Source organism: Tinamus guttatus, unplaced genomic scaffold (assembly GCF_059628265.1).
Source record: "Tinamus guttatus ecotype Peru unplaced genomic scaffold, ASM5962826v1 Tinamus_guttatus_pri_ptg000330l, whole genome shotgun sequence".
Lineage (NCBI taxonomy): Eukaryota > Metazoa > Chordata > Aves > Tinamiformes > Tinamidae > Tinamus > Tinamus guttatus.
The window spans coordinates 3013183-3032809 of NW_028288864.1; the positions used below are offsets into that span (position 1 = coordinate 3013183).

Below are 19627 nucleotides of genomic sequence, written 5' to 3' on the forward strand. Positions count from 1 at the left end.
CGGGCAGAGCCGCGTTTCCCCGTGGAGCAGCAGCCCGGCAGCTCTGCAGGGGCAGCACCGGACACGGCGACGCTCATGAGCGCTTTGGACCCGCCTGACTCATGGAATTTTAATTTAGGATGAATTTCTCACCAACTGCTATCCCGTATGGGCCACGAGGTTTCAGCCGGCTGCCCACGGAACTCCCTGGCAGCCGAACCCCTTCCTGCTCCCCGAAAGCGCTTCCGAAGGACTTGGGACATAATGAATCAGGGGAGGCTGAAGTGATTCTACTTTTAACGGTGCTGGCACTTCCATCCACCCCAGCAGCTGCTCTTTTCACCATTTCCCGCCTGGGACACTTCAACCTGCACCCCAATTTGTACTGGGGGGCAGAGAAGCCACCAGTGGGGACCCCACAACCCCAGCCCCTTCCCGCTCTGCTTCCTCTCCAGGCACATCCTGCATCCTCCCGGCAGCACCGGGCAGGTTTTGCAGCCCTCACCGGTGCTTTTCACTACTTACCCCTCTCCTATGCTATTTTTAACACTGCTAAGTGTCCGGCAGCTCCAGCAGGAAAGCACTAAGAACCATTAGCAAACTGTCCGCAGGATTCTGTCTTGGCTTACCAGCCCTGGGGAGCACTTCCCCGTGGTTAAGAGAGAGGAGCAGAGGGAAATCCTGGTTATATATAAACACAGCGAAGCATTTGCAGCTGGCGGTTAAGATACGGCAGTCAAATCTTGACAAATATTTACTTGCTTGGCGCTTGAATTTTTCATCCGAGTAAATTCAGGTACGGGGCCAGCTCGATGCTGCCTCCGCGCAGCCTCGGCCTCCCACTATCCAGGGACATCCACGGTGAGAAACGTAATGCCTATTTTATCACCGATTTGCATGCCTCAACTTGCTACAAATGAAAGTTGCTTTCAAGTAGGAAGAACAATCCAAGATAAATTCACTTGAGAACAACAAGAAAGATCTGGGTACCACAGAATCAGCTCTCAATTTAATGTTTTGCCTGGTGTGAATGTTGGGGCTCGTTTTAACAGCAGCTCTGTGACACGAGGCAGGAAGAACACCCGCTACTTTATAAAGGGCTGAGACCATTCTGAACTTCAGTGATAAAGGGGAAAATGCTTGGACTGATTTCTGGAAAATCTACCAACTTATTCTACGTGTAGAGGTTTGAAAACATGAAAACAAACTCTGGGAAAGATCTCCTCAAATTTCTGGAAGGCTTTTCCTGCATCAAAGGCAGACAACTTAACCCAGGGAGAGGCTTCCAAAGGCACAAGGTTAATCACGCAGTCTCAGCAGGCTTTCGCAACATCAAACCCTGTGCAAGAACAGATAAATTTGTATTTGCTCCAAATGGTGGATTTTCCCATTTCCCAAAACTGAGTTTTATATCATATCCACCACATATTTCACTGTCCCGAAGTGGTAAGAACAACAAAAACGACAAAAAAAAAAAAAAAGCCCTGCAGTTTCAGCAGACCCTTTTAAGCAAAAGGCCATCTGTGACAATGAGGAGGTACCACCCCATGTGCAGCCAGTCTTCCAGGTGAACACTCTGGACTGCTCCTATTTTACAAAGGAAGAGATGAGATAGAAGAGAGGAAGAAGGCACAAATTTCACCAGCATCTAGGCACTTCCAAAAGTCTCGCTCCACGCTCTTCAGTGAGTTAACCCACCATTAACCCACCATTGCCCCTTTATCCCTTTTTTACTGGTTTTTAATGCTCTCAGAGGTGGTACGTGATGGCCTGTAGAACAGTGTGGGCATGAGAGAAGAGGGCTGGTCTTGCAGAGGCCCCATCTGTGGCGAGGACATGGCCATGTGGAAAACCTATTGCTGAAGAGCAAACTACTGAATGGAGCAGAAAATGCATGTGTTGGGAAGACGCTATTAAGGGATCCAGATGGCATTGAGATGGTGTTAGGAGCAGAGCAGAGAGAATTCCAGCAAGTGTGACTAATAGGCATTGGCAAGGACACGAATTTCTTTTGAGTTACTGTAACTCTACCCAGTCACTAAATCCACAGAAAACATTTAGGATTTACTGGGGTTGCAGTCTGACAGTAGAAGGGAAAAGTTCGGATTTGTTCCAGCTGAAAAGGTCCTTCAGCTGTTCCCACAAGTCTTTAGTAAAGTTTTTTTTTTTTAATAAAAAATATATTACTTTTATTTATAGGTTCTGAAATATCAGTTTCTGCACAACTATCACCATCCCTCTAAAACGTGCTAATGCCTAAATGCTCTCTGCTTTGCCATGCCCCACAGTACAAGAACTCAACAGTTTGACCACTTTTTCTTTCATAAGACCTGCAGAATATAAACAAATATGATTTCAGAGGGAGCAGCAAGAGGTGTGAGAAATGACAGCATTAGCACTGGCTTTTATTGTCTCTTCAGAAGTGATGATGCTGGGAGAGAGCTTCACATTTAAAGTTATAAAAGGTCTGACGAAAGAGCACTTTGTTCTCCAGAGAAGGGGAAAAACTGATAAAGTCTTTCAAGTTCCTCATCGAAAATTTACTTTCCATACTAAAGAAAAATGAGACAAAAGACATATTTTTAAAAACTCTCATTCACTCACAGGAGGTGAATACAGATTCAAAGGATTAATATGGATTTTTTCTTCCCTTTTGTGTGTCTCCTGCTTTTGTTTTTAGAAGGGAGCTTCTAAGCACGGGTGTATATGGAGATGCCTGGAAGCTTGGAGCTCTTTCCTGCTCCACAGCCTCCTCTCCTTGGCTTCTGCTCATTTGCCTCCATTTTTCACATTCCTTCATGACAGCAGCTAACTGGGGAGGCTGGGCTCAGTCCAGGAGAGCAGACGCATCGTACTGTAGGTTAATAGGATTTCAAATACCATGATAAACTACAATAAGGGAAATAACTCCTTCATAAGCTGTGGGATTTCCTTCCCCACTTTCCAATTTGTGAAGTTTGTACTCATCTTCTCCCTGTTTTCTGCCAGAATTAATTTGTGACAGCTTCTGCGAAAGGAAGGAAGCCCAGTAGAGCTCTTGTTCCTAGCTGTCCTCAGGTACCAGGTAGAACTGAGTTAGTGGGTCCTGCTGAGGCCCACAAGGACACAGCAGAAGGACGAGCAAAGCAAGCGTAATCTCTAGCCATACTCATCCCTATTCTCCTCCAAACCTGGTCTATTCTTCAATCAAACTATCCAGTTCCCTATTGCTGCTGGGGCGGACGCTGCCAGCCTGGCTGCCCAGAGCCCTCGGATCATGGAGCACCAATCCTGGAGCATGGGGAAAGATGGTGACTTCTCATGTGTCCTTTTGAAAAGGAGTTTTCTTTTGCAAGGAAGGAAGTTGGCCCAAGTTCTTGGCCAATGCACAGAATATGACAGAAAACTCAAAATTAGGCCCAATCCCACAAGAAAAATGCTTTATACAAAGTCAATTCTGCAATGCAGAGAAGCACGTGTGCTGCTGGCTGGAGTGTTTGGGACTGCGATAAGAGACCTGAAGCAACAACAGTAGCCAACGGGGTGGAAAAAAGGAGCAGGAACTGGCTTAGCAGCTCTCAAGAAAGATAGTAGAGAGAGCACCAAATCACTTACTGATAGAAAACAAGAGCTGAGCGGCAAAAGGGTGATTAAAAGGGAAGACATAAATGATTTTTAGAACAGCTCTGTAGCTCAATGACTAGCATCAAGGCTTGGGACAGGTATTTAAATCATCTGGTCTAGCCTAACAACAAAAAAGGCCGTTCAGTACAAAGCGGTACAAAAAATCTGGTATTAGATACTGTGCCTGTGGTTTCTGTGCACCCACAGCCCCAGGAGGCTGCAGCACTGAAATGGGAAAGAGAAGAAAAGACAAAATACCACTGAAAAACAATTCCAGAAGCTTAGCTTCCTTCCTGAAACAGCTTGCAGTGTATTGCTGGAGAATAGCTCCACATCATTAATGGCTTTACTGAGAACAGCCCTCTCTCTCTGTAATACTTTTTATGGAGATCTTGTCGCAATTTCATGAAAGGAGGAGAGAGATGAGATTAGTAGTCAAAGAAATTAAAACAAACAGAAAGAACGAGGAAAAAAGAGAGAGGAAAAACGAGATTATAGGGGGGGTTCGGGCTTGCTTTGTGCAGAAGCCAACACACGGAGCATCAAAATAACGTAAGGACCTGAGTTCCTGTTGTCCCAGTGCAGGAAAGGGGCTGTAACTCGGGGCAAGGCCGACGTCTCCATCCCCTCCGTCAACCTGAAGCAGTCCTGGACTACGTGGCAAACAGCTCTTCCCCTCACTGTCCCTGAAGCTGCTCAGTTAATAGATGGCAAATGCTGCTCACTGAAGATAAACACTGAATAATGAGCCTTGGAGGTGAAAATACAGAGACTGAACGTCTCCTACATGAAAAGGTGCTGCAGCCCACGCCAGTGCAGGGAAAAGACTGCAGAGTTACTGTGGAAATACTCTGAACACCCTCAGCTCCCAGCAGACGGCAAACAGGATGCTGCTCGTACTGATAGAGGCATAATATTAATCAGGAGTGATGGGTTTTATGTTGCTGAGGAGGTGCTGAATAGCAGCAGCCGCATAACCATTAGGTTCCAGAGGGTCTAGTGTCCCTCTGGAAGGAAAAATCTGAATGAGCTCAGGTCTGCAAACCCACAGCAAGCAAAGCAAATGCAGAAAGGTTTATCCTGCTGAAAGAGGGAAGCCACAGCATGTTGTCCCCTACCAGAACTCCAGCATCTGATAGAACAAAAGCTGCCGCCTGCCTTGGCTCTTCTGAGCTACGGCACCAGCTTGAGGGAACGACGCTCCAGGAGCGAGTCCCTAAGATCAGGTTTACAGCTCGACAATGTATTGGAATAGCTTAGCTGAACATGTGTTATTTTCAAACACCTCCCCTTCTGCTGTGGAACTGGGGCTTTCAAAGCTGTAAAACAAGCTCCAGAGGCAAAGCACAAGAGCAAAGTCATAACATTCAGGCCAGTAATTTCTGCTTGCCGCAAGACACTGCTGGCTGCAAAAGCCAGCTTTCAGTCCTAAGAGGCAGTAACACTTTATAGCAATGGAGCTGAAAATGTAGAAGAATTAAGAAGAGAAACTCCAGCCAAAGTCTTACATCAGCTGAGAATAAAAAGCTCGGCCTGTCAAGATCTAACTGATTTGCTCAGTTTAAATAAAAGGAACTTTATTAAACATTCGAAAACAGATGAACTTTTCTGCATTCAGTATTTATTGTATCACCTTCTTTGGAATGGAAGCTGTAAATGCTTTAATAAATACATAGAAAGGTTGTCTAGCTCCATGGTAGCTTTTGTAAATGTTCATGTATCCTCTGCTGAAACGCTGTTTTGTAACTTCTCTTTCACTGAATCACAACAGGTACCCCTCTGCCATCTCCAGCAATGCTCCAGGGGAAACATCCCCCTTTTATCTGCAGTGTTACATGCACATCAGCATTACAAAAGGTGGATTCTAAACCTCTTTACACACATGCCAACAGATCCTGTATTTGCAGTCCAGATTGAGCCAAAGAAAGAAGCAAACAGCAATGCTGTTTCCACAGGGGAAGAAGTCAATAGGAGAAACAGTGATGCAGGAGCCACTGTGATATGAACTACCGAGTGCAAGAGACCCCAAACAGATTTATAAAACAAGCTAGTAGACTGCTGAAAGAGAGAAAAGGTTATAAGGTATCTAAAGGCAGAAAAGATTCGGGGCTGGTATTTTTTGTTAATGCTTCATGGATTTCTTACATCCATAAAGGCTAGTAGGAAAGTAAAAAGGGAGCTTGGAAAAAGAACACACTGTTTCAAAAATGCAGGGAAAACGTGTTCTATCAATGCTGCCACATTGTTCACTGAACAGCAGGCCATCAGGTAGCCTCTCTCTCTATATAAATACACATATAGGCAGTCTATATGTATATTCTTTTTGCATGCATGCACAGAGGTTCAACAGGAGCCTACCTGAGCGCATCAACTTCCTCCTTAGTGATGAGGACGCTTTGATCAGCCGTGCACTCCTGGGACTTCAGGACCTTCATCTCCACCTCCAGCTGTGGGAGAGGAGAGGTTAGTTCATTCGACAGGAATGAGGGGGACTAGAGACACACGAATAGGAGGGAGAACCATCACAGCCTGCCCAGGCTGGGTCCCTCACGGGACACCGACGGACAGCACAGCTCATCACACGCCGAGTGCCATCCTGTGTCCCTCTGTGCACTCCTTTTGGCCCTTCAATAACATTTTCTCCTAGGTAGCTGAGGTATAGAAAGACTTTTTTTTTCCAAGCAGAGCTTCTGCTTCTCTTTCAGATAATTCCCCAACCCTTCCCCTCTCGGTAAAGTGAGGCAAAAAATCATTTGTTGGGAAGTAGCAGTCGCCTGGTACCCGAGATTCGGTACGGGCCGTTCGGCCTCCTTTAGCATCAATTCCTCCCCAAAGGAAATGCACCACAGGGGACTACGTTGCCTTGCTTGCAACTCATACATTGAATCCAAAAGACTGGGGACTGTTTCCAACACTTTCCAATATACACCTCTGGCTGAGGCTGCTCGGTTGCTCTGGTAGAACAAACAAACAATTAAGGATACTTTCCGCCTCTGGCCTTGTTCAAGAAAGAACTCGCAAGAAAATACTTGGAAGCTCGAAAGATATGAAAACTTCTTACCCAGATTCTTCCCTGCTCAGGTCCCCTGGCTGGGGACGCATCTGTATCCCTAATGCAGCTATTGAGATGATGCACAGAGGAGGAAAAAACCCTACACACTTTACTTGTTTTTAAACCTCTCTCTCAGAGAATGAACCTTTATGAATTCTAAGCAGAGACAAACTGCTTAGAGGACAAACAATTTCTGTTCTAGCACTTTCCCTCAGCTTAAACCTCTTTCTCACGCATTCCTCAGATATTGCTTTCCTTTTGTCATCTGTCTTTCAGCACCTGATTACTAATTCCCCTAATAAACCCACGGACACATCCTGTACTTTCCACTCAGGCAGAAAACAATAAGCAATCCAACCATAATTATAAATGCAAAACATATGACCACACAGGGCTCTGTGCTCAGCATCAGGGAAATAACCCATTAGTCTGCCATTCCCTCCAACAGCCCTGATTAGACTTGGAGAGTGGAATCACATCGTGCCAGCAAACTCCATGCAAAGGCACCACGAAATTCCCTAGTTTTACAAGGAAGGGGAACATATAGACATGCACAGTCACACTGCTCAGCAAGAAAGGGAGTTTTGGCGTAACACATCTTTGCTCTTGGCATACAGCAGAAAAAGGAGGCAGCAGTGCGGGGAAGAGAAGGCAGGAAAGGGCTGTTCGGATGATCCTCCTTCCCCTTTCTGGGATCACAGGGATGGAGCAGGGTGAGAGGAAGAGGCTCTTGTCGAATTCCTCTCTATAACCCTGAGCTCTGCATCCTCCCCCAGCCTGTCAAAACACATCCATGAAGGGAGGGAAAGCAAAAGCCCACCTGCACCATCAGCCTCTACAAATGTTAATGTATATTAGCTAGCTGATAAGATTATCACAGCCAGAAATGCTTCCCTCAATTTTCTGATACTGAGCTTATCTCTCCCAGCTCAGCCCATCACAGATGGCTGGGGATAAAGCAAGTGCTCCAGATAATTCCAGGAATGTGAATAAAAGGTACCGGGACAAGGTGCAGCCTTCAATTCCAACCAACTTCTAGCAGGAAAACATTCATTACAGCTCCTGTTTCCCACGGCTGCTGGAGGCTGGATGGGTTTGTTATTAGAGCTCTGTGCTGCTTTCTGGACCGCATATGGACAGCGCCAGAAGATGGAAGGGCTGGTAAATATGTTATTTATCATAGGCCACGCGGGCACAGCCTTGAGTCCAACTGCCACCTGCTCGCTGACAAGGGCGGATAAATCACGGCTGCCTCCCGGGAGAGGACGGGGACGGCCCGGCTGGTCCCTGCCGCGGTGAGCGGGGGTCTCCGGGGCTCGCTATGGAGAGAGGGGTTAAAACTGGAGTGTGGGATGGGAAAAGGAGACGGGAGAGCCAGTGGCCACGCGTTCAGGTGAGGGTCTCGCCTGATGCACAGCAGGGACGGGTGACTTGCGGGTAGCCTCGGTAGCAGCGCGATGAGACTCTGTGCCCGGCATCCTCATCCCGGGGCACAGGGGCTGCAGGGGTAGTTGAAGTCATTTCTGTGTCCTCCCCACTTTCAAGCCTCCCCCAAAATCAAGCTGGACCATAAATCTGAAGTCCCCGAGTTGAGAGCAGAGACAAGGGCGTTGTGTTGACTTCACGAAACAACCTGGCTCGCACAGTTGTGGGCTTGCACCAACCTGCTTCCATGAACATCAGAGGCTTCCAAGTTCAGAGCCAAGGCACAACTTTGTCCCAAGGCAAGTTATGCCCAATACAAATTCATTAACCTTTTATGAAAACCAGAAGTTAAAGTATTAGATAAATATTTCACTCAAAAAAATGCTGCTTGTTTCCTTTAATTGTTAAAGAGTTCCTGCAAGAAAAACTTTGCTGCCTGTCAATCTCACAGAGGATATTAAAGATGTTATTTATGTCTTTTTCAGAGGGAAAAGTTAGCGGAGATAAGCTGAAGCAGCTTATTGTTGGCATCCAGTTCTGTTTGTCTGAAGGCAGCACAGGCACAAAAGTCCTCACAAAACAAGAATGCAGAGAAGAGCAAAAAGAGTGAAAAATAAGGAACCTGCAGTTAAAAATCTTTCTCTGATTTGCAGCTTCACCTGATAGGGGATGACGAGCAGAGGATGCTCTTATCGGCTCGACACACTCGTGGCAGCACCGGGCTGCCGAAGACGCTGCCACCGCTGCCTCGCCTCATCGGACACGCACAGCAGCTCTGCGCCCTACGCAATCGGGAAAGGACATGGGGAAAAAGGGTGGAAAACAACAGGAAGGAGTGAGGAAAAGTAAGCAACAGGAAGGCAGCAACAGGAGAAGTCCAAACCTGTATTTGAGGTAATTTTCAGCCCTTGCAAGCGTAAGCGATGGGGCCATCCCTCCGCTGTTGCTGCTCGGGGGGTCCTGCAGCAGCCCTGCTCTGCAGCGAGTTTGTGCCACAGGCCTGGGGCAGAGGGACAGGTCAGCCCGGCCTCTCGTTATTCCTGCTGCCCACTTTCCATCCCATCACTTTTGCTCAGTTAATTTCTGGTGCTGGCCTCCCTCGTTCACCAGATGCCGGCTTCACAGAGCTCAGCGGCCGTATGTTTGGTTTGGGGGACTAATTCGGTATTTCAGTCTAAATTCTGCCAGCTGTTATCAATAATTTTATGATAACTGGCTCAGCTAGACTTTTCTCATTCTTGTTTTTGAATACATTAATCCAGTAGAAGCCTTTGCCTAGGAGAGTGGGAAATATAACTGCTCCTTGCTGCATTCCCTCTTTCTGTACTAAACAACCTAGCTCAGACACGGACCCTTTAGCTCTCCCCTTTTACCCAACGTCAAGAGCAGAGGGAGAACGTGGTCCTATAGTTTCTACAGCCTTACAATATTGCACTTCTTACCCAAAAATTGCACAAGGGGAGCAAGGTACCTCTTATAGCTCAGGATCAGCCCAGTGTGATGGCCTCTCTGCATGCAATATATTAGAAACTTGAAAAGAAGCCGAGCTATTTTAAGTTATCCAAGGTTTTTATGACACCAAGAAAGGGCACAATAATGAGTAATGTCAGAGCCCATGACTTGAGAATAAAACACGTAAACAGGTACTTAACATTTTAACTATGTAATGTTCTCTTCTCAGAGCCACTGGAGCCTCTTGCCCTCAGCCTAAATTGATCCCATTTATCCAGAACCTTTTCTGCTCTCTCTGACTTCATCATCATTAATTCCAGCCCAGCTTTACTGCTGTCAATAGAAAGTGATCAGGGCACATGTGGTATTTAAAATAATCTAAAACGTCCACGCACACAAATCTGTGCTGCATGCAACCCCCCAAAAGGTGGAATGCAAATACTGCCATTATAATTTACAAGCCAAGCAGCAGGAGGAGGGGGAACATGGAAGGAATTTTGTATAGTGTGTAATTAAATGGAATATCTTCTTTCTGCCTTTACTTTTAAGCCTGCCTGGACAGGATTTCTGGATGGTGGCTGTCCTCTGAGCGCTAATGACATAGCAAACACCCACAGCAAGGTAAGAAATGTGCTCCTTCTGCTTTCCGCTTCTGTCGGAATCATTCTAATATCTTTGGGAAGATAGCAGAAACAAAACTACAAAGTCATCTCCTGAAAGCTGGAATAAACAGATTCTTACTTTGGAGATCTGATTTTTGGTCATATTTCTGGCATTTGTTGTTTTCAACCCACATCTGTCCCCTCCCGTGAGTCTCTGCAGCACAGAGGGCTGAGCCCAGGGGACATCAGTGCTCATGAAGCTCAGCGTTTCCAAAGCACCTGGCTGCCCACATGCCACTTCCAAAATGGGAATTACTGTAGGACTTAAACCTCTTAACTAAATCAATCACCCTTGAAAATGGTACTTCAGAACTTCTGACAATTTTTAACACACTACCCAAAATAATGACTGAACCTCAGGTGCCTCATTTTTAGGTAGGGAAGTTCAGGAAGGTCTCATTATCCAAAGTATTTCAACTCACTGCTCAAGTCAAGATTTGCATGTTGAAAAAAAAAAGGGGGGGGGCGGCTGGTTTATTCACCCATATCGTGTACACATATTTCACAGAACTCACGTTGGAGACATACAGTTATTATTTGAATAATTCAGGACCAGAGGAGAGAGTCCAGCGCAGGGCTACGAGGATGATCAGGGGCCTGGAACATCTGCCCTATGAGGAGAGGCCAAGAGAGCTGGGCCTGTTCAGCCTGGAGAAGAGAAGGCTGAGAGGGGACCTGAGCAGTGTCTGTAAGTATCTCAAGGGAGGCAGTGAGGAGGATGGTGCTGGTCTCTTTTCAGTGGTGGCCACCAACAGAACTAGAGGAAATGGCCACAAACTGAAGCACCAAAAGTTCCACAGGAACTTAAGGAAAAATTTCTTGACAGTGAGGGTGACAGAGCCCTGGAACAGGCTGCCCAGAGAGGTTGTGGAGTCTCCTTCTCTGGAGATCTTCCAAACCCACTTGGACACAGTCCTGTGCCACGTGCTCTAGGTGACCCTGCGTGTGCAGGGGGGTTGGACTAGATGATATCTAGAGGTCCCTTCCAACCTTAGGCATTCTATGATAATCAGTGAATTATTGCAAGGGGCTGATCCAGCAGTCTTCCCCTGGTGATGGGTCCCTGCACGTCATCCAGCTTTCTTGGAGTGGCAAAAAGCAGGAAATGCTGAAGCCATTATAAAAGTCGAAGGTTTATTTAACAATGGGCTGATGCAACATCCTTTGAAAGGCTTTCCTCAGCAAAAGAGCTGATTTTAAGAGGCAGAGATAAATAGGAACTGAATTGCATGGAGGCAGCACGGAAAGGTGAATTGAGAGGTTGTGTTTGACTACGAGTCTCAACACAATTCAGGAAGCTATTTAAATACATAAATATTTAAATGTATGAAAACCAAGTAGACTTGGAAAGGAAGAATATGTGCTAAAATAGACTAGAACAAAGAAACAGGGCACTGAGCATGACCTATAGACTGCGGCTGGAAAACAGACCTACTACTGTTTCTCAAGAGCTTGATAGCTTTGCTAGAATAACTGGCCTATCTGTAACACTGGCCAAAGGACACAGGAGGAAATAGGGATTTTACTCCTCTTCCCCCAGATCAGTGCAACAAGTTTGGTGATCTCCTACTCCCTATTGCCACCAGGCAAGATGGTGTTTGAACAAAACTCAACACACGTGAGTTTAATTTGGGTGTTCAGCAACACCACGAGGCAGTAAAACACCCTGCTAGCCATTTCCATCAATCATCCTCCTCAGCAAAAGCTGCACCGTCTGTGGCAGACCCCCAGGCCCATGGGCGTGCAGAGAAACACAAGTGGGAAGGACTAAGCTGCATTAGATTTCTTAGCAAAGAGCCTCTTCCTTGTCTTAAACCTAGCCCTTCTTCCAACAAAATAAGATAACACTTGTAGTGGCAACAAAATATGACTTGTCATTCAGAAATAGGCTAAGCAGAGCAGGATTAGTAGATGCTTTTCCTTGGAGAAACTAATCCTGGATGATACTATAGAACAGAAGCAATAGAAGCAAAGGAAAATTAGATATTCAATAAAAAAGTGCTTTAGAACTATCTATTTCACACTTGATTGAAGAAAAAAAAAAAGTATATGTTTTTCCTCTGCAAAGAGAAGACCTGGCTGAATGAGACCTGCCTAACAGCCCCCAGCTGCTATGGGTTAACCAACCTGTAATAAATTCAGCACACTTTTATCAAGGAGAAGAAAGGGCTAGAAGAAACCTGCCAGCAAACAGGTTCCTAAAAACGTAGCCAGGCTTACAGATCATTATGGACACACACACATGGAGGGGAATGGACATGTGCTGACTTCTGCTTCTCTCCAGTACAGTCTGGCTCGCCGTTTGTCTCCTCCTGTTGCAGTAAAAGAGAGCAATTTTTCAAGTTTATACTGAATGTCATTCGATTTCATTTCCAAATATAATCTCCCAGAGAGAAGGTTCGCTCGCCCTATTTCCAATCTCTAAAGTTAATACACAAATTTATATTCCTTTCTCCCACTCGCTCTCCTAAATTAAGAGGTGTAATTACTAGGAACGCTCGCTACAAACGAATAAAGTGCCAAGGGAGAAGGAGCTGTCACCTCCGGACGTCTGCCGCATCCCCCCTCCTCTCCCTGCATCCCCCGAGGATCCTGCTTAGGAGGCAGTTTCCATCTCTCCTATTAGCAGGGGTGGCTCAGGCACCGGCGGCGCCGCCAGCCCCTTCCCTTCCCGCCGGGCCACTCGCAAGGAGCAAAATGCCGGTGTTAGCGTCAGGCGCAGGAGCCGCCCGCGCTCGCAGGGATGGTCTGGGTGCAGAGCCGCGCTCAAAACGCGGCCCCGGGCTCGCCCCGTTCCCGTCCTCGTGCCCCTCTCCGAAGCAAGATTGATTATTTATTATAATCAGGCTTCGCTCTGACACAGCATTTGCATTTTCAAAGCACAGTGCAGTCATTAACTAATTCATCAGCCCCAAGAGCCCTAAGGAGCTCTCACCTCTCTCTCCTTGGCTCCCAATCCATGCTTTCCTCCCCAAACCTCCCTTTCCACACTGTGCTGCCACAAGCGCTGCCCTACGGCTTCCACAGGAATCACAAAGGTCAAGGGCTCTGCAGAAAGTGGTTTCAGCTACATGACATACGGTCAGTGTCACCTACAGGTGGACTTGGAGCAGGGGTGCCCGACTGGCCCTGCTCGCCCATGGCCAGCGTCAGCCGGGAACCGGTGTCCGGCACGCGAAGGATGGAGCACGTCCCCACGGCGCCACCAAACCTCTCCTCCACGTGCTCCTCCAAGCCAGGGCCCCGCTGCCCACCCCAAACCTGCCCCAAGCCCCCTTGGGAGGGCTCCAGCCCCTTCAACGCCCTTCTCACGCGCAGACACCCCGAGATGCCACCGCCTCCAGCGCCAACCTCCCTTGGCTCCTCGCACCCGGCAGCACCCACGAGCCCCGCGCCAGCGGGTGCTCCACGCTACAGCCCATTAGTGCTGATGAGCAATAACATCTAATTGGAAGTGCTTAACCCATCATTCAGACGATCCAGCTTGAATACTCCTGTCTGGAACACTTGAGAGAAAAAATCAGGAGAATATTTTCTTTCTTCTTAACTTCCTACAGCAAATAGGGCTGTTACTCAAATGGGAGACAAAACGACACTACTGATACTGTCACTCTGCAGAAGGGTGCTAAGGACTGAGACTCTAGATTTCAAGGACATGGACAAGACCTCGCTGCTTTGAACAACCTGAATGCCCCAACTGACCCACTCCCTACAAAACCTGGGACCCTTCTATCCAAAAGTAATATATATGTGACCATACACTGGTGCTGGAAAGAGCCTTTGCCTTGATGACAGAAGGACAGAATCTCCCTGATGATGCAGTACAGCTAAAATCACAAGTGCTGATCAATCTGCTCCCCAGTGTTGACTCCATGTCAACACCCCGCAATGTGTAGCACCATCTGTCACATCAGTGCCAACTTGTGACATTTCAGACAGTTTTGACTTACGATTTTTTGGAGCTTGTTTCCCCACTTTACACTGTATTCATTTCATCCTAGTACTCCGGAATGGGTGCAAGAGATGACAGTCTGGAAAGAAGCAGCACTGCCCATTTCAGGGGAAGAGGCACAGATACCTCCACCAAGCAAAGGAACTGGAGAAGGGAGGTTAATTTAAAACCATAAATCTATTAATTAGTAATCACACATTTCACCTCTCACTTCTAGAGAAGGATGTAAACATGGGACCTTCTCCCTTTGCTTTCCTACCAGCCCATCTAGTCCAGCAGCTCGTCTGAAGAAGGATCACCTCATTTCCCTGCTCATTCAGCTCTGAGCCTCTCTGCTGTTATCAGCCTCGCTCCACCAGCACGTAGACCCCTGTTCCCGTTAATTACTACCGAAAGGCTCCTCCCAGCAGGGAGAGGAAAACAGCTGGTGTCCACTGAGACAGGGAAGCTCCAGAGTAATTAGCCCTAAACGGCTGACACCTCCTACGCGTTCCTCCTGGTTAGAACTGCAAGCCACAGAATAACAATCTCTTTAGGAAGCCTGTCAAGGCTTCTGCGTTGAATGTGCCACCTTCCCGCCCGCCGTAGCACCGATGCGCTGAGGTTGGGGCTCTCAAAGAGCTCCACACGGGTCACTTGTGCCACACGCGAGCAGGCACTCTTGCTAGAAGCAAGTCTTCCAGCAGCTGTGATTCAGAGGCAAAGCAGCAAATAAATCTGTGAGGATGTTGTACCTCCTCCACACAAAGTCTGAATAGAGCTTGTTTCCCATTCCTGAAAACATACCCTTGAGGATTTTCTGGAGCACTCAATCACCATCTTCTCATTAAATGGTAGCTTGCAGTCCCACCTCTCACCCCCTCATCAGTTTTCTTGTCAAGAAATCATCACATAACAAATAGTCCAAGAAGAGTTTATGCATTTAAACCAACCACCTAGGAAGAAGATCAAAGGAGAAGGGAAAGAAGAATCTAACACCCATTCTTGCTTCTTAGTACCCTGGCATAAATACAGCAGAATCCATCTTTGCTTAACTCTGTAAGAAAGCAAAGGAGCCTTTGCCAAGTGCTAGACTTGAAAATTGAACTTAATCTTCTCAGTGAAGCTCACATGGAATGAACTACAGCCTGTGCCTCACCACGTATTTAAGAACATCCCTCTCCTCCAGCACATCCCCAGCACAATTCTGCAGTTCCCCACTGCTTTTTTGGCACTGTTTTCAGATACATCTGAGCAGAGCAAGGATGGAGAAGCTGGGGCCACGAGAGTTCCACAGCCAAGGTGGCTAGAGTTTCATTCTCATCCCAGAATTCCCAGGGATGGGAAGCACAAGGATGAGGCAGGGAGCCCGTTAGCACTATCTCAACAGGGCCTTCTAGTTGCTGCCTTGCAGAACCAGAGGCAGATGCTTGAAGGAGTCACTCCTGTTCCCCAAAGCCTTCCCAAGCACAGCTTGAGAAGGGCACATTTAAAAGCACTCAAGGGTTTTCAGCTAAATGAGCCATCACGAGGCCTTCTTGCTACCATGAGAAGCAGGTTTTGAATCCATAAGAGGTAGGAAATCTCTGTCCTCGTGCCAAAAAGCAAAGGTTACAGAAGGGCCCTGCCAAGCCAGCTCTGCCCATTTGAGCCTCTAAGGATTATGTCTGTGGTCCCCTTCAGTTGCCAGCAAGCAATCACAGGAAAAAAGGCAAAAAGCAAAAAGCATTCCCCTCACAAACAGCAAGTGTGCGGTGCTGGTGCCAACACAGAAACCCGGCGCTTTAACCTTTGGTGAACGGGTCCCTGCTGCCACCAACAACAAGCTCCAAGGCTTTATTTGGAGGGGACAGGAAGGTGCAGAAGATGACATCGGCACTGGACACAGCATCCCCAGGCAGGGCCTGGCAGGAGCTTCATTTTATACAACCAGTATTTAGAGGTTAGTGAAATATCCATAAATAAGTTAAAATTCTCCTGACAAGCCGAATCCTGTAATACAACGAAGAGTTGTCAGCCTCAATTAAGAGATTCCAAAAAGACAGGGCGATGCCATTCATTATTTACCAAGAGGTCACAGGAAAGATTCTGCTCTATGATCTCCATGTCTCTGTGGATAAATTAGGTTTTCCAGCTCCTCCTGGAGGACTCGGTTGCCCTGGCAGAGCAGTTCAGAGAGGCCCCCATCTGCCACCAGCACTGCTGTACCAGCATCTAACAGCCAAAAATTGCAAAGAACGACTGGCAACGAGCTCTTGTGCAGGCATTGGGACCCAGAAAGATGGAAAGCAAAATAAGCAAGCTGATTAGACTATCAGTGTCCTAAACCCTAACGTCCTAAGTCCTGAAACCTAATTCTTTTCAAGTCTTTCCTCGACCTTTTTGTACATCCAAATCAGTTCTGAGCAAAGAGAAAGGTACCAGCTAGCTTCAATCTCGGGGCACAAGCAGCAAACATGCCCTTAATGCTCCAGAAGTACCTAGAGATCTTCACATTCTCCTTCAGGCTCAAAGCAAATTGTTGTGCAAACTGTGCCCAAGACCTGCGTTTCCCAGAGCTGGATCTCCCAGAATGGTCCTGTTGTGATGCTGAAACCTCTAAGGACTGGGGCAAGTCAGAGGAAACTTGTTTCCCTTCCTTGCTACAAGACAACTTAGAGATTAAGATCCCATCCTATCATACACATGTTCCTTCTATGGGTTCTCCAAGCTGCTGCTTAGGCAACGCAGAAAAAAAAAAGGGCAGAAATTCCTGAATCCTAGAGGTATCCAGAAATCTTATCCAATTCCCTTCCACACCTGCTGAAAATGGCAGAGAGTCCCAGGCTCCTCCAAAGTGTTTTAGCTCAACTACCCTGAACTGCAAGAGTCTGAGGTAGTCCACGACTCTGTGAGGATAAATGAAGACTCCAAAGCACTATACTAAAAGGCACATTCTTTCTGCCTTTCATATCCAAGGCCATGACCACCATAACAAGGCCTCTGATAATATCCCTGTCCCATTTATTTCACTAAGTACCTCGGAATAGCTCAGATTTTACACTGACAACAGAGCCACCCTCTTCTCAACACAAGCCAGCAGTGTCCTCTGCTTATGAAACAACCCACCTTTTCTCCTCTGCTCAACAACTGAGGAAAAAAAAGCCCTAGTGCTTCTTCTCCAGCCTCAGTTCCTCATTCCAGCTATAATCCTGCAATGCAAATCTTAAAGTGTTTTATGAACTTTCATCCTATTTCTGAGTCGAAAGCATCCTTTTAACTCATAAGCAACCTGCTACATTTGTAAGTATACCCCAGGTATTAAGGGTAGGCCCATAGCATTAAGGCATTCCCAAATTACAGGCTTGGAATTAGATCATGAAGCCTCATTCGGGTCAGGTTATTTGCCCCCAGTCCAGCAGTCCGGCTCCCATGGGGAATCAGGAGGATGCAACAACGTTTTCCCCACTGTTGTGTACAAGTCTTTAACCCTCTATTAGCTGCTAGAGCCTTCAGTGAGAAAATGAAAACGACCCTGCTGAAACCAAACGGTGCTACCGAGTTCCATAAAACTTTAATGTTAATGGTTCCAACAGCAGGTTCATTTGTGTAGTGGGACTTTTAAACAGACAGTTTATTTCTTTTTAATTTGAAGGAAATGTACTATTTGATCCCATGTGCCTGGCTAGATTTTTAAAAGGGAGATAAGCCACAAGAATTGACTCACAAAGTCAATGCTAACCTCCTCTGCTAACCCAGTTAAACAGCCTTGCACTTTCACATGCTGCTATCTCAAGAACATCGCCTGTGAGCTGAGAATCAGTTGGAAACATCAGAAGAGATCAAAGAGCCTGTGGATGAATTGATCACACGAGGAGCAGCCATCAGAGCCATGTGACACTGGAAGTAGAAAGTGTGATTTTGTAAGGCAAGAGGTGAACCATCTACAGTTAAAAGAGGTAAGCGCCTGTAGAAGAGACGACACTGATGAAACATCACCTCAAATGATGTCTACAATTCTGGTTACTCATCTTCTAAGGAGACATGCTGAAATGGGAAGAGATTTAAAAGAAGCTGCAGGATTCATAAGCAGACTGAAGAGCTTCTTTCAAGAGAAGACTGAAAGAGCTCGATCTGTTTAGCCTAGACAAAGAAAGTGCTGGGAGAGAATGATTGTTCTCCATAAATATGTCACAGCATAAACATGAGTGAAGAAGAAGAGTCACTATAGTTTAAGAAGAACATTAACACTGGAAAAAAAAGATGGATATTAACTGGCATATATATATATTCAGCTGGAATTGGGAGGGTTTCTAGCTATCAGAGCAGTCTTTCAATAACAGCAATGGGACAAAACAACCTAAGCAGTTTCAAGACAAGCTTGATAAATTTATGAACTAAACTATATAATGTGATTGCCTTAGATACCAGAGGACTGGACTTTATGATCTAAGATCTTTTTCCAGTCTTGTGTTCCTATATCATCTCATTCTCGATCAATTTTCTTGCTGTTTCTTTATAACCAGATTCATGTTTTTCAATCTGATTTGAGAACTGGATATTTTCCTAAAATTGCCTTACTAAACTATTGCTGTAATCATGCTCCTGCTCAGCTGAATGCCACGTTAGTCATCCGTCTTGGTTTTGCTGGTCTTGTGTAAGATGCTAGGATAAAATCTGTCAAATGCTGTGGAGATTTGCTGTCGTTTTTCTAAATCAATTTGGAAATGATGAAACAGACTTTTTGAGAATTGGAGGCTTCCTGCACCAGTCATTTGTCTTCCCTTCCCAACCTGGTGGTTCTATGTATGTTTCGGCAAAGCTTCGTTTTTATTATAATTATCACAACTTTGTCCTCTAATCCTACATCTAACTGCCATCCCGTTGTAGATAATAGAGAAAAAGTACATTTCCTTTAATAAGTACCACTTTTATCATCCTTGTGTCTTCTGTGCTGTATTTCTTACTTCATGTTTGATAACTTTTAAATGGGAATTAAATTAGCCATACTGCTCAATTAACCAGCTCAGGTCCTTCGATGCTAAGGTTCACTTCTTTGATAAAAGCTTTGTTATCATCTGTAAAGTTAAAGTTAACAGTAGCTTTTGAACCTTGCCAGCCATATGTCTTAAGCATCAAATCAAAGTTACCATTCTTAAAACTTAGAAGGTCTCATGCAGCTACTTGGAAGGAATCCTTTAGTAACAATACAGGGGGTTTATGAACTGTGTGGGTCTGCTGCTGCTAATATCTTGATGCTTATTGTGAGTTTTCCAAACTTTTTTTTTCTGCCATTCTCCATGCAGCTTTCCAGGTAACGACTCATTCCAAGCCACACCACACACCATGGGCCCTCTGTGTACTGTTTTCATTACTTATCCTGAACCAGGAACGGAGCTGGCTACTGACATTTAAGTTATTTCTCAGTGTTAAGAGTTTCACCATATCAAGCATCTGACTTGGCTTCCTAACTATGCCTGACCTGCTGCCCACAAATAAAGGTCCCCTGCTTTTTGCAGCAGACTAACAAACACTTAGTTAAGG

General features: G+C 46.1%; 1 protein-coding gene across 2 annotated transcripts in view; it reads right to left on the reverse strand.

Annotated features, from left to right (window-relative positions):
* The window catches only part of MAD1L1 (mitotic arrest deficient 1 like 1), a 322579-nt gene that overhangs the window by 142580 nt on the left and 160372 nt on the right, over window positions 1-19627 (reverse strand). For both annotated transcript variants that reach the window (XM_088529470.1, XM_088529469.1), the window contains exon 13: window positions 5941-6029. In XM_088529470.1, the coding sequence (XP_088385596.1) occupies window positions 5941-6029 (89 nt within the window). The remainder of the gene's footprint in view (window positions 1-5940; window positions 6030-19627) is intronic.